The sequence below is a fragment of the Myxocyprinus asiaticus genome, chromosome 11 (genome assembly GCF_019703515.2).
Source record: "Myxocyprinus asiaticus isolate MX2 ecotype Aquarium Trade chromosome 11, UBuf_Myxa_2, whole genome shotgun sequence".
NCBI lineage: Eukaryota > Metazoa > Chordata > Actinopteri > Cypriniformes > Catostomidae > Myxocyprinus > Myxocyprinus asiaticus.
The window spans coordinates 23,300,436-23,315,835 of NC_059354.1; the positions used below are offsets into that span (position 1 = coordinate 23,300,436).

The following is a 15,400-nucleotide window of genomic DNA, read 5'->3' on the forward strand; positions in this document are numbered from 1 at the left end:
CTAAATGGTTGGATGTCTAAGTGGTGTCCGGAGAATAGCATAGGATTCATAGACAATTGGAAGAGTTTCTGGGGAAGACCTGACCTGCTTCAGAGAGATGGACTCCATCCCTCCAGGGAAAGTGCCGCTCTTCTCTCTAGTAATATGGCTCATAGTCTTAATATAGTGATAATATTTCACTAACTGGGGCCCAGGTCAGGAAGCAGACAAACTGGCTAATCCGAACGTTTGCTAGCTGCTTTGAGAATCACACAGGTCACATAAACTACAACACATAGAGAATGAATCACCTGTATGTCATATAGAGACTGTGTCTGTTCCCCAAACCATCAAACACAAAACCCACATTAAGTCATTTAGAAAAAATGTATTGATGTCAAACTTGAAAATAACAAAGTGTTGCTACTATTTACAGTGCTATTGTCAGTGTTACTCAAAGGTCTGGATATAAGTTGAATTCTTTTGAACTGATAATGCTTAATGTGACATCATCAGATAAAAAAAAAATATTTGTCTTTTGTTCTTGCAACAGTATATAGACCACCAGGGCCATATTCTGAAATTATTTGAGAATTTGCTGATTTTCTGTCAGATCTAGTGGTTGCTGTAGATAGAGCTTTAATCGTCAGTGACTTCAGCATCCACATAGATAACAAAAATGTTACACTGGGATTAGCATTTATCGATTTTCTCAACTCTGTTGGGGTTAGACAAAATGTGACATGTCCAACCCATCACCAAAATCATACACTAGATCTAATTTTGTCATATGGAATTGATGTTGTTAATATCAGTTTTCTCTAGCACTGTAGATAGTGTCGCCCCCTCCGATTAAAGAAGGTTAAAGAGAAAAATCCCGCACCATGGAACAAAATTTAAATTACGCATCCATCTGCCACAGCACCCCAGAAGACTACGGGACCATGAAAGAGGAAAATTCTGATTATTCAGCTTATATGTGCTCGATGACGCAAGTATAGGGCCGAGCATGGTGTGATGGTATAGGATGTAAAGGTCACCGCCCCTAGCAGGAGCTCCCACAGCATCAGCTACTGATGCAGCGTCAAAGTGACCAACTTAAAAGGCGCCTTAAGTGTATGTTGAAAACAAGTCTTAAAATTTCACACGGTTTTGCTTCTAATTCTTGTTTTACGGATGTTTAGATATTTTACTGAAAAACAACCAAAATAATGATTATTAAAATTATTATTTCAAAGCAAGTTCAAAGTAATTAGCTTTGATTGGGCTATGCTGATCTGACTCTTCCATTATATCTCTTTGCCATTTCATTGTGAAATAGCAAGACTAATGACTGACACTCAGGGGTCTAAGTGGAAATCAAAAGATGAAGAGATGAAAATAGATGAGCGTTCTCTTTTGCTAAGGATCTGCACTGAAGAGGCCACTCTCATAGCTTTATAAGGAAAAAACACATAGATTGCTCAAGTGTCTGTTTACCATTGCCTCCATGTCATTAGAGAGAGAATCGTTTACGCAAACCTCATCACAACAACAGGAGCATACACTGCCGTTTTATACAGGTTTGTACTGGTACATTAAAAATTCATCTGTGGCAGAAAACATTTAGCCAGGCTTAAAACTGACTAGGTTCTCTGATGAAAAAAATAATGAAAAATTTAAACCATATTGGTTTCCATGTCTTAGCTGGTTTAAGCTGGTCTTAGCTAGTTTAAGCTGGTGCCGTTGCCTAGCCAAGTTGGTTTAACTGGTCTCCCAGCCTGACCAGAACAAAAAGTGCCCAAAACTCCTCTAAAACATGCTAACAGACCAGCCTGACCAAATTTGTCGAAAAGCTAAGACCATCAAACCAGCTTTGGCTGGTTTAAGCTCATCTTTTCAGCAAGATTGAGTTTCACAGTGCCTGAACCATGATTTTAGTCCAAGCCTGTCAGGAGCAATACAGCCATGTTCTAGTTACTGAGCTATTGAGCCTCAATGGAATGCCATGTCAACACCGTTCTGGGAGATGTTGTAGTTGACATAGTTTGAGTAAAATGGGATGGACTGGTAATAAAATGTTTAAAGGACTGGCTAATTTCTATGGCACTATAGCAACAAACTTTAAAAGCTGAAAATGTACAAATCAATAAGAACTGTTAAATGTTTGGATTCCAATTGTAGATTTTGGGCCATATTTACTGTTCTGTTTCGCTCTTGACCTGCATACATAAAACATGCTGAATACTCAGAGCTCATGCAAAGAGGTTTTACAGTATTAATATTTCACACAGATGTGTGACTGCTTTGCTGGTGTATTATGCTCAGTGCTATATCAGACACCAGATGTGCATATGGACAGGATACACAATGTCCTTGTGTCACCCATGTGCAGCAGTCAGTGCATGGCCCTGACCAGCAGAGGGGGATATCGTCTTCAGCCTATTTCAGGTTCCATTTTCCTAATGCCTCTGAGTTTTTCAAGTGCTGATCCAGAAATGATCTCTCTCTCCCTCCCAAAATGTCAGCCTCATGCTTTTTCAGTTAGTCAATGAAGCAGATTTCTTATACAATTGTATAAGAAATTATAATTAATGTCCATTGTCAACTTTTAAAGTGATAGTTGCTTTTTTTATTATTGGATTATTTGTCATGATATCAGTAAGTAACTGCAGAAACTGTTGGCTTCTCAACTCTAGCAACTTATTTGTATCTATCTATCTATCTATCTATCTATCTATCTATCTATCTATCTATCTATCTATCTATCTATCTATCTACAGGCTCTATTGTTCGATCTATCATTAGGTCTGTCTGTCTGTCTATCTCTCTATTTATTGTTTGATCTTTTTATCTATTTATTGTTCTATCTAGCGTTTCTTTGTTTGTTTAAATGTGGTTTTTGTTGGGCATTAGATAGTTATTCCAGGAACTGCTAGTCTCTGTAGCTTGGCAAGCTTATTTACTTATTTATTTATTTGGTTGTTTGTTTATAAATTCATTAATTTATTCATTCATTCTTTTTTTTTTTTTCCTGCTTTTTCTTTTCATAGAGTTTTTGTTGGCCATCAGTTAGTTGTTTCTGAAACTGCTTGTCTCTGTAGTCTGACAAGAATATTTATTTATTTATTTATTTAGCTGCTTTCAAATCTCTGACCTCTATTGTATTGATTTCTTTGTTGTCAATCTTGAGAAAAATCAGAAATCTACTATAACATTCTTCAAATCAAACATGTTGGGTAGCATCATTTTACAGTAATGTCTACCACCACAAGATGAAGCACTTTAATTACAGGACTTAAGTAATCTTTCATGCCAATACACATGAAAGTTAAAATACCATTCCATTGTTTTTATGTCTGCCAGGCTCAACTTTTTTCGAGACGTGCCTGATTTCCGTGTGTTGGCCTGTGGAGGCGATGGAACAGTGGGGTGGATTTTGGACTGCATTGGTGAGTATGCATCATTTCTTTCCAGAACTGTAATATTTAATTTATTCCATGGACTTACAGTACTTAATAGTCTATCAGACTAATCAAACAGCTATGCCTCTTATGAAGCTGTTTGTTTCTTAACATTTGGTCAATATCACTTTTGTCTTTCAAAGATAGTGTCTGCTGATATGACCAAAGCAAATTATCTAAACATCAAAGGTCTGCATTTGAGATATAGATCTTTCCCTATCTGTCACTCACTCGAAGTTGTGTTGATGTAGTGACACTAGGGGTCACTCTTGGGAGCCCCAAACACCTCTGCTTTTTTGAAAAAGGGCCAATGAGAATTGGCGAGTGGAATTTGCATGCCACACCCCCGGACATACGGGTATAAAAGGAGCTGGTATGCAACAACTCATTCAGATTTTCTCTTCGGAGCCGAGCGTTTCTATTCAGTGTACTGAATTCAATTCCTTCCAAAGACGCACCTCAAAACTGCTGGATTTACGGCGCCTTTCAGCGGCTTCTCCCCCTCTGCACCCATGGAGTGCAGAGAACGCCCCTGGGCGCTTCGGCAGAGCGAAAATAAGAGAGTATATTCTAAAAGAGCATATTTTCATTCACAAAAAGAGCGGCACACACGGAACGTCTTTTTAAAGATGCCTTTCCGTTTGTGTGTTATTTCTGGTTGCGGTCGTTATCTCTCCGCTTCTGACGGCCACGATCGCTGTCTTAAGTGTCTGGGCACTGCCCACGCAGAGACATCGTTCGTGGATGAGTCATGTCCTCATTGCGAGAACATGACCATGGCAACATTGCGGTCACGGCTTGCTTTCATAAGAAAGCAAGCCACCCCAGCGGCTCCCCGCACCGGTCCTTCTACCTACGGTTTGAGGCCATGTCGGTTAGCACTGGGGGCGATTTGGGGACATCAATGGGACCACCTCTGCCAAGTATCCCCCCACGGACCTCCCATTCCCCAGCACGCTCGCTTGACCCGCTGGCTCGTCTCAGCGCGAGTTCAACTTCTCGTTCGGAGCTCGGGAAGACGATGAGTTATCGAGCGCAGCATCGGAGAGTGGGCTCGTCCAGTCTGACACAGAGGCTTCGGCTGGGCTTCTTCCTTCAGGAACGGTCGCCCAGTCTCACGCCGACGCGGAAATGATGGACATGCTTTCCCGGTCGTGAGCGTCGGGCTGGAGTGGAACCCTCCACTCTCCCCTGAACCCTCGCGGCTCGACAATTGGTTCCTGGGCTTGGGGCGCCGCCCACGGCCATGCCCCGCCCCTGTTCCTTTCTTCCCGGAAGTGCATGAGGAGCTGACAAGATCGTGGGAGGCACCTTTTACTGCCCGGTCTTTCAGCTCCCCCGCTCTCAATGGTGGAGTGGCCAGGGGATATTCGGTGATCCCCCAGGTGGATAAGGCGCTCCCGTCCAGGGCCTGTAGGTTTACTTCATCCCTGACGACTGTGGCCTGTGGTGTCGCTAGACAAGCTGCCTCCGCCCTGCACGCCAGGGCTCTCCTGCAAGTACACCAAGGCAAGGCGCTAAAAGAACTGCACAAGGGTAGTTCTGACCCGTGATTGATGCAGGAACTGCACTCGGCGACCGACCTCACTCTCCGGGCGATGAAGGTCACGGCACGGTCTCTCAGGCAGGCAATGTCCACCCTGGTAGTCCAGGAGCGCCACCTTTGGCTCAACTTGGTCGAGATGGGAGAGGCGGACAAGGCACGGTTCCTTGACGTCCCCATTTCCCAGGTTGGCCTGTTTGGCAACGCCGTCGATGACTTTGCAAGCAAGCTCTCCCCGGTTCAGAGCATATCTTTTCTCGGTTTGGAGTTGGACTCAGTCTCGATGACAACGCGCCTCACGAACGAGAGCGCGCAGTTGGTGCTGAACTGTCTGAAGGCGTTCAGACGGAGGACAGCGGTTCCACTGAAACTGTTTCAGAGGCTCCTGGGGCATATGGCATCCTCAGCGGCGGCCACACTGCTCGGGTTGATGCTCGGCATATGAGACCGCTTCAGCACTGGTTCAGATTCGAGTCCTGAGATGGGCATGGCGCCGTGGGACACATCACGTGACCATCACACGATCTGTCGCTGCCTCTTCAGTCCTTGGACCGACCTTGCATTTCTACGGGCAGGGGTTCCCCTAGAGCAGGTCTCCAGGCGCGTCGTGGTTACAACAGATGCCTCCAAGACAGGCTGGGGCACCGTATGCAACGAGCACACAGCCGCCGGCTCCTGGACTTGCCCGTGGCTGTGTTGACACATCAACTGCCTAGAGTTGTTGGCAGTACTGCTCGCCCTGCAGAGGTTCCGGCCGTTGATCCAGGGCAAGCACGTGTTGGTCTGGATGGACAACACAGCGACAGTAGCGTACATCAACCATCAAGGCGGTCTACGCTCCTGTTGCATGTCGCTATGAGCCACTCACATCCCGGGCGACCTCAACACCACAGCAGATGCGCTTTCACGTCATGTTACCCTCAGGGGAGAGTGGAGACTCCACCCTCAGGTGGTCCAGCTGATTTGGAGTCCATTCGGTTGAGCACAGGTAGACCTTTTTGCTTCCCGGGAATCCTCCCACTGCCCGCTTTGGTACGCCCTGACCGAGGCACACATCTGGCCCACTGGACTACGCAAATATGCATTTCCCCCAGTGAGCCTACTTGCACAGACCCTGTGCAAGGTCAGGGAGGACGAGGAGTAGGTTGTCCTAGTAGCAACCTACTGGCCCACCCAGACATGGTTCTTGGATCTCACGCTCCTCGTGACAGCTTCCCCTGGTGAATTCCCCTGATGAAGCACCTTCTTTCTCAGGGACGGGGCACCATCTGGCATCCGCGACCAGACCTCTGGAATCTCCACATCTGGCCCCTGGGTGGGACGTGGAAGACCTAAGTGGCCTACCACCCGTGGTGGTAGACACTATCACTTAGGCTAGGGCGCCTTCTACGAGGCGCCTGTATGCCTTGAAGTGGCGTCTGTTCGCTAAGTGGTGTTCTTCCCGACACGAAGACCCCCAGAGATGCACAGCCGGATCGGTGCTTTCCTTTCTGCAGGAGAGGCTGGAGGGGCGGCTGTCCCCCTCCACCTTGAAGGTGTATGTAGCTGCTATTTCGGCTCATCACGATGCAGTAGATGGTAAGTACTTGGGGAAGCACGACTTGATCATCAGGTTCCTGAGAGGTGCTAGGAGGTTGAATCCCTCCAGACCACGCCTCGTCCCCTCGTGGGACCTCTCTGTAGTCCTTCAGGGTCTACAGGGAGCTCCCTTTGAGCCCCTGGAGTCAGCTGAGCTTAAGGCACTCTCTTTGAAGACTGCCCTCCTGACTGCACTCACTTCCATCAAAAAGGTAGGGGACCTGCAGGCGTTCTCTGTCAGCGAATCATGCCTGGAGTTCGGTCCGGGTTACTCTCACATGATCCTGAGACCCCGACCGGGCTATGTGCCCAAGGTTCCCACGACCCCTTTTAGGGATCAGGTGGTGAACCTGCAAGCGCTGCCCCAGGAGAAGGCAGACCCAGCCTTGGCATTGCTGTGTCCGGTGCGAGCTTTACGCATCTATTTTGACCACACGCAGAGCCTTAGAAGCTCAGAGCAGCTCTTTGTCTGCTTTGGTGGACAGCGGAAAGGAAGTGCTGTCTCCAAACAGAGGATCGTCCACTGGGTCATTGATGCCATTGCGATGGCATATCAGGCTCAGGACGTGCCACCTCCTGCGGGGTAACGAGCCCACTCTGCCAGGAGTGTGGCGGCCTCCTGGGCCCTGGCCAGTGGTGCCTCTTTGGCAGACATCTGCAGAGCAACACCCAACACCTTTGCGAGGTTCTACAATCTCCAGGTTGAGCCGGTCTCGTCCCGTGTATTGGCAGGAACTAGCAGGTTACTTCCAGGACAGCTGGCCAGGTGTACCGCTTGCGCATAGCACCTTTCCCCTCCCTTGAGGTGAAGACGTGCGCTCTTGACTCCCAGCCATGTTCACAGACTGTGATCCCTGGATGACATTCCTACTTAGCCCTCTGGCAGTTGAGTTTGTGGAGAAACTCGCTGACCGGCCCAGTACGTGCGCTAATGAGCCCCTGTACTGAGGTAGGTGCTCCACATGTGCTGGTTCCCCGAAGACGACCCCATGTAATATCTTCCACAAAATTGTTTCCCTGTCGGCAAGCTGCATCTTCCTTGGGCAGAGGCCCCTCTGCACCTGGTAACCATGCTCTGTAGAAACTCCTCCCCTTTCAGGTAGGACCTACCATGGGACCTCTCCACATGACACACTTCCGACAAGACTCGGTAAGACCATGTGACGTATTACACTCAAAATACCCCCCCCCCCCTTTTTGGGCGGGGTGTGGTCTCCGCGGTGTCTTCCCCTTGGAAGGGACACCCCCCGACGCAGACACTTATGGCTCCCAGTCAGTTAACAAATTCCACTCTTTTTGGGGAGAAAAGAGAGGGAAAGAGGCCTCTGCTGGGCTAGCCTGTCCCTGTAGTTGGGCAGTCGACTTGTTCCTGATGGACCGTTCGACGCACATAAGAGCGTTGGGGGAGGTTATGGGATGGCCTTGTGCGCTGGCTACGAGGCACACAGCTGTCTGCCCGTCACACACCGCCAGTTCACGTAACACAGTTCAGATAGTTGTGGCGTTTTGTATAGGGACCCCTAGTGTCACTACATCGACACAACGTCGAGTGAGTGACAGATAGGGAATGTCATGGTTACTTTCGTAACCTCTGTTCCCTGATGGAGGGAACGAGACATTGTGTCCCTCTTGCCACAGCGCTGAACTACCCACTGAAATGGCCGGGACCTGTTCTCGGCTCCTCAGCACAAAACCTGAATGAGTGGTTGCATACCAGCTCCTTTTATACCCCTATGTCCAAGGGAGTGGCATGCAAATTCCACTCGCCAATTCTCATTGGCCTTTTTTCAAAAAAGCAGAGGTGTTTGGGGCTCCCAAGAGTGACCCCTAGTGTCACTACATCGACACAACGTCTCGTTCCCTCCATCAGGGAACAGAGGTTACAAAAGTAACCATGACGTTATATAAAATGAAATCATCTCTCTATTGTCTTGACCTGAAATGTATATTATGATTGCACTATGCAAATGATTTTGTGCATTTCTGCTATTTCATATCTGCATCCCTCTAGGGAATCAATAAAGTATGTCAACCCATTCATCTGAAAACATTTGAAAAATTTGGATGTCCTTCTCCTACCTTGATGTACTTTGCTCAAGGCTGGCTCTTATTAAGGCAAATATACTGTACAATCATGACATTTAACAGTCCTCTAAAAGAACATTGTTCGCAAATCATTGTTTCTAGGAAGCACATCGACTATGACCTCTTTCATATGAGTGAATGCAGGATAGAAGTGGAGAGATAATGGCCTGCCTTCCCCCCCCTACTGACAGCCATATTGATGTTAATGGATGAGCACTGGAAAGGACCCTGTGTGGGCAGTGGTATATCGCCTTTAAGTGTTGTTTTAGAATCAGAATTGGTTGATGACACTGAAACCTGAACTCTGATCAGAAGGGATGGGCTCTTTAACCCTTTAGAGACTCCTTAACCTGTCTTACTGGAAAAGTGAGGCATGTATGTGATGTGATGTGCAAAGTGATGCAAATAAAAACTTAAACAAAAATAACAACATCTTTGTTAACTGAAATATAAAAAAATGTATGACTACAAATGGACTACAATACTACAGTGTATTATAAAATTTGATACCTTAACAATCCATCTTTAATAATAAAAATGACACTATGACGAGATGGCCCTGAGAAATTTCAGTGCGCTTTAAAATGATATCAGTTAACAAAAAATAAATAAATATACTGGGGTAAAAAACCTGACACTAAACTGAGACTAGAAAACACAGAAAAATTAAACCTAATTAAAAGGACAAATAGAAAGTAAAATAGAAAAAAAAAAAATGCAATTTAAGTCTGTCCTGGCAGCCGTAAAGTACTGATTTACGAGCAGCTTTTCCTTACAGGTTCCAAATCAAGGTTTGCAATAGAGCTGCTCTGCGATCAGTTCAGTTGTTCACCCACACAACTCTGACTGGTATCAGAAAATGTGTGCTGCTAACAGTTATTTAGAGAGCTACTGTGGTTAGGCAGAAAATCACGCCATAAGGACCAGCACAGAAATGTCCCCACAGTCCCTGTGCACACAGCAATAAGCCACACAGGGACCATCATAGCAAGGACAAAAAGATACAGTTCACCATGTTACCTCTTCTCAGTAGATAGTGCACCTTGCTATTTGCCTCAATAAAGGAGAAATAATTGATCTATCTTGACTATATTTGTGAGAATGTTATTTAGGAGGAATGCAAATTGATTTACAACGTAAGTCTAGCCTCAATTTTATTTGCAATTTAAATAAGCAGAACCAATTTGATTATTCAGATTTGATTGTGTAATTTTTACGCACTAAATGGAATTGCTAAAAAAAATGACATTCCCCTTTCAGCCATTGTTCCGTCAGCTGGAAGTCCTGCCCCAAACTCATGTCATTGATTGAGCCAGAATTGAGACATGTCGGGCTGCTGAGCAATTTTGAAAGCACCAGAGCCACAGTGTTTACGCTTTTCAGGGAAATCACAGTATAAGTGGTACACTTTTAGTTGGCTCTGCAAATCACACACAAGCTGGGATAGGAGGAAGTATTTTCACATAAAAAAATACAGAATCATATTTAATAGTCCTTTCTCTTTGTCCCTCAACAGATAAGGCCAGTTTTGCTCTGCACCCCCCTGTCGCTATCCTACCACTGGGAACAGGGAATGACCTTGCTCGCTGCCTGCATTGGGGCGGAGGTGAGAAAGCATCAGAGACTGTCCAACAGCAGTTTGGATGGAATTACTCAAGGCCTTTGAAATAAAACTTAAATGGCTTTCCTTCATGAAAAGTTGAGATTAGGCTTTAAATTCCTTGAATCTGATCACAGTCCTGTATAAACCCTTCAAAAAGATTTTGAGACTGCTTTCTTTTAAACATTTCCACATACCAGTACAACCCTGAGGAGAAGGTTTATACAGTAATAATCATGACATTTGATCATTGTTATCGGAATGCTCTAATCACATGAATAAGTGGGCATTAATGGACACAGATTTGAAGCACATAAACCTCAGCTAGGACTTAGTTAGACCATGCAGAAATTCAGGATTTTGAATTTATGATTTTCATAAAAGAAAAGGCCACAACAAGTACTTGTCCAGTTTAGCCAGTTAAGTGTGAACTAAACCTGTGGTTAAAAAAGTTAAATACAGCAAAATTACAGTTACTCATCAGCAGACCCAGATTAAATATGTGCATGCAGGACTCGCATGTATGTCATTCACAAAAGTTCTACACTTTACCTAACCCTTGCATGTTTTCTTATTAAAGATTTTGGCTAATTTGATGATGCTTTCTGCTACCAATAAGACTATTGTACTCTCAACTCCATTAACTCCAGAGACAACTACAAAATACAATGATTTATTTAACTGTTTTTTTTTATTATTTATTTATTTTTATTTTTATATGTGTATATTTTAATCACCTTTTGCCTGTACTGGTTTATTATATATGAATAAAAGTGTGACAAATATAAATATAAATATAAAAATGTGACAACACTTCTGGTAATCAATCAGGCAGACTGATCGGCCAATGCCTTTAACTTTAAAATGGCCAAATATTGGCTGATTAATCACTCTGGTCCATATCTTGGTCTATCACTAGATCACAGAATGTCATATCAGAAATATTTCATGTCAGATACACATATAGACTCACAACTAGCTTGTCGACAAGAGAAATGTCACATGCTCTATTTTATTCCAGCATGATTAGATATTTGTGTTCTTGGTTAGATATGTGGGTTATACAGCTGGCTATGATGGAACGATATGCATCCGTGAGCTTGCATCTGCGTTGAAGACAGGTGTGCATGCCCTTGTAGAGGCTGCAGAATTAATTGGCCTCATATCAGTGTTTCATGTGTGAGCATGTGTGCGGTTTGTAAGTGAGCGCAGGATTTTGCATGAATATTCCTGATTTCGTTTGGATGGTATGCTGTTTTTTTTTCCATGTGAGTTGATTGACTTTAAGACACGTGTATCACCTGTATACACTTAAGAGCTGCCATGTGAACATAACTTTATATAACGTACGGCTGGTGTCAGCATGTTTTGTTCAGAGAGGCAGAATGAGCACCAGGGTGTCATCACACATGTGCTATTCTTCCTTGGGTTGCCAGACGAGAGTCGATATCCCCACCTGACTCACAGTACGACAATGCTCGTTAAGAGATGGCGCCTCTATGATGGTGATGTAACACATTGCCTCTGTATCCTGCCAGTTAGAGCTATGAAGTACATTCAATTCATCTACCTCAGGGATCCTCCCTATGGCACAGAGAGTTTATCATGTCATTTGGAAGGGTGGCCAGACATAGGTGGCATCCTCCCAGGTCATGGAGTTTAGCCCCTTAGTGGTTTAATAAATCAATTGAGTTTTTCTCTTACGTCATCTTGATGCGTTAGCTTTGATTTTTAAAGGTAAAATAGTTCACCCAAAAACAAGATTTCTGTCATCAATAACTCACTTATAATGTCATTCCTAACCTGTATGAAAACAAAACCAAATATAGCTGCAAGCAGTGACGAAGAACCCAAGCAACATGGGTGCTTGGGTTGAGAAAACAATGCAAGGTGGACATATGTATTTGGCATTTGACATTATTCTAAACAATTTTGAAGCAATTTGGGTAAATATAAGAGGACTAAAGTCTGTTGTAAGAGCCACACTTCATGTGTGGTGGCACTTTGACTGTGACCCAAAATAGTCAAATACACCCAAATATAGGAAGAAAGGAATAATAACAATTAATGTGTTGACATGGCAACACTATTTAAGATATCAAATATCCCTTGACAATTTTATGTCAGCAGTGTCATGACATTATTCTAAAGAATTTTGAAGCAATTCATGTAAACATAAGAGGGCTATTTCAAAGTCTGTTAAAAGTGCCATACTTCCTGCTGCCAGTTGATGGTGCTATGACCGTGACCCATAATAGCATCCATGTGATCAGCCCCCATTACCAAACATACAGCTGAATTTTCATCAAAATCACACAATGAACACAAAAGATATAAGGCACTTCCTGTTTCCAATTTTTCACCATAAATGTGTTGCTTCGCCATGGTGACACCATTCAAAATATCAAAACTCTGTTCACAATTTATCATCTGCAATATCTTGGCATGGTGTTGCACAAATTTGGTGCCAGTCACATGAATTCCCTAGGAGTATTTAAAGTTCAGAGCCTGCGATTTTCAGAAAATCCAAAATGTCCGACTTCCTGTTGGGCAAGCTAATGACTGTAAGTATGAAAGTTGTTCAGCTTGGAGAAAACAATATATGTACCAAGTTTGGTGACACTAGGTGAAAATGGGGTTGCTACAAAGACCCTGTTACATGCCCATTTTAAAGGGGGTGCTAAAGAGCCCCCCCTGCACGCCCCCCCCCTCAACTTTTTCCAGCCCTAATGGCCGATGACTCTGATGTGTGTGAAAAATCTCAATAGTTTTTACACATGTTAAGTACCCCAAAAGTACTGAAAACCTTGAAAAAAGAATAATAATCATTAGGGATGTGCCCGAAGCCGAATATCTTATTTAGAAAGGCACGAATAATGACTTCAAAATGAATAACGGATTCATCCGAATATTATAAAAAATATTTGTATGACTGATTATCCAAAAAGCACAAGGATAAATTTTGAATAAACATATCCAAAATTAAAAAGAATTTATGAATCTGTGCAGCCAATATTTCTAAAGTGTAAACCGTATAAATGAAAATGCGTATATTGTGATTTCAAATCGGATGGGCGTGGTCTCGACTCCGTTTGTGGTCTCTGTTAATTGTGCACGTCTGGAGCTTAAGTGTAACATTATCTAAGATACAACATCATATACTCATTATATACACTTCTTGAAATGTCTATGTTAATGCATCACACAATTCTCACGTGATTCTCATGTGTTCATTTATAGCCTAAACCTGAGCGCAATGTTAAATTCCTGACCTTAAATGATGATTTCACTTCAGAGCTCGTCTATCCGTCTTTTAAAGTTGACAACATTTATATCCACATCAGCGATTAAGGTTATTGACTAGTAAAGACTTTATTCTGGAGAAAAGTTTAAATGCTCCATAGAGTATTCATCTATTAGGAATATTACTCCTTATGTAAAACAAAGAAACTGAAACTCTGTCTTTTTTCTTCTTCTTCTTTAAACTGTACTAAATTTGAAAATGTTAAGTGTTCTTGAACTTTGGTAGGCGCTATATTAATGTAACATTATTATTATCATTATTATAATTTAACTAAATAATGATGTCCTATCGTAAAAATTCCTTATAGACTTATGGGACTTTCACCTGTTTGTAGGCTATATTGATTTTATTTTAATTTATTTTAATGTTTTGAATTTGTATTTATTATTCACTGCAAAATGTGTGCTTGACATTTCACATTTTTCTTGACATCTCCTGCCTCCAGAATAATGTTGTTATACATGCACAGACAAATAAAAATATCATGCAGATATTAATATCTGAAATACCAGGAGAAATCACAACATATTCCACAGTTAATGTAGCCTACAAATTCAACTTCATCTGGTAAGAAAAAAATAAGAATAAAATCATATTTTTAAAAATAATAATTGTATTATAATAATAATAATAATTATTATTATTAGGCTATTATTATGAAAAGGCATATACAAGGCGTATTTTTTTTTAATAGAAACTATAAATGACACGATTTGAGTGGCCGTTTCATTTAGTTTTGAAGCACTTTCGGTTTAAGCCCTGCCCACACCTGGTTCTATCTGAATACAGAGACAGATACAGATAATTTTGTCATATGAACAGATACAGATACAAATACAGGTAATGGCTTCGCTGCACACCCCTAATAATAATAATAATCCTTACAATAGGGCCTCTGCACTTTCAGTCCTTGGGCCCTAATAATAATCCTTAGAAGAACAATAGGGTCTCCACAATTTCAGTACTCAGTCCCTAATAATCGTTAGAAGAACAATAGGGTCTCTGCACTTTCAGTGCTTGGGCCCTAATAATAATAATAATAATAATAATAATAATAATAATAATAATAGTTTTCCTTAGAAGAACAATAGGGCCTCTGCACTTTCAGTGCTTGGGTGCTAATAATAATAATCCTTAGAAGAACAATAGGGTCTCTACATTTTCAGTGCTTGCGGCCCTAAAAATGTTGAGAATGTGCTGGTCACTTTTGTGCATTTTTCAATGCAATTGCTGTACATTGAAAGGGAACTTGAACTTTTGATGCTTCCAAAAGAACACAAAAGCACCTTTAAAGTATCATTAAGTGATCCATATAACTTGCTAACTATGCTACATTCCAAGTCACCTGAAGCCATACGATTGGTTTGGGTAAGAAACAGACTGAAAATTAAGTAATTATTTGTTGATAATCTTCCTCTTCATTGAGCTGTTAACGAGAACTGCAGTGATTGGATCATTGTCAAATCATTTAAACCGGCTTTGTAAACCAGTACAACAGATTTATTGAAATGTTCTGATAAAATAATGATTCGCTTAGAAATCAGAATTGTTCCACTTCTCTCGTGAACAAATGTTACGATTTTCAGTGAATAACAACTTAGAATCCCCACACAAAGCAAATGTATGGCTTTACAAAACTTGGAATGTATGCATATGTTATATTAACCACTTTTATTATACATTTCTGAAGCTTGATTCATTGTAATTGCATGGAAAGGAGCGACCAACACATCCTTTAAAATTTCTGATTTTGTGTTGCACAGGAAAAGGTTTTTAAGTGTGAGTAAATGTTGAATTTTTTTTTATTTTGGGTGAACTTTTCCTTTCAGATGCACAGTCATATTCATGCAACAAGTTGAGACCTTTCC

The 15,400-nt window shown here is 42.4% G+C and overlaps 1 protein-coding gene across 7 annotated transcripts in view; it reads left to right on the forward strand.

Moving 5' to 3' along the window:
- LOC127448307 (diacylglycerol kinase beta-like) overlaps positions 1 to 15,400 on the forward strand; it is a 180,034-nt gene that overhangs the window by 87,838 nt on the left and 76,796 nt on the right. For all 7 annotated transcript variants that reach the window (XM_051710741.1, XM_051710745.1, XM_051710740.1 and 4 more), the window contains 2 exons: positions 3,325 to 3,410; positions 10,145 to 10,234. In XM_051710741.1, coding sequence (XP_051566701.1) covers positions 3,325 to 3,410; positions 10,145 to 10,234 — 176 coding nt within the window. The remainder of the gene's footprint in view (positions 1 to 3,324; positions 3,411 to 10,144; positions 10,235 to 15,400) is intronic.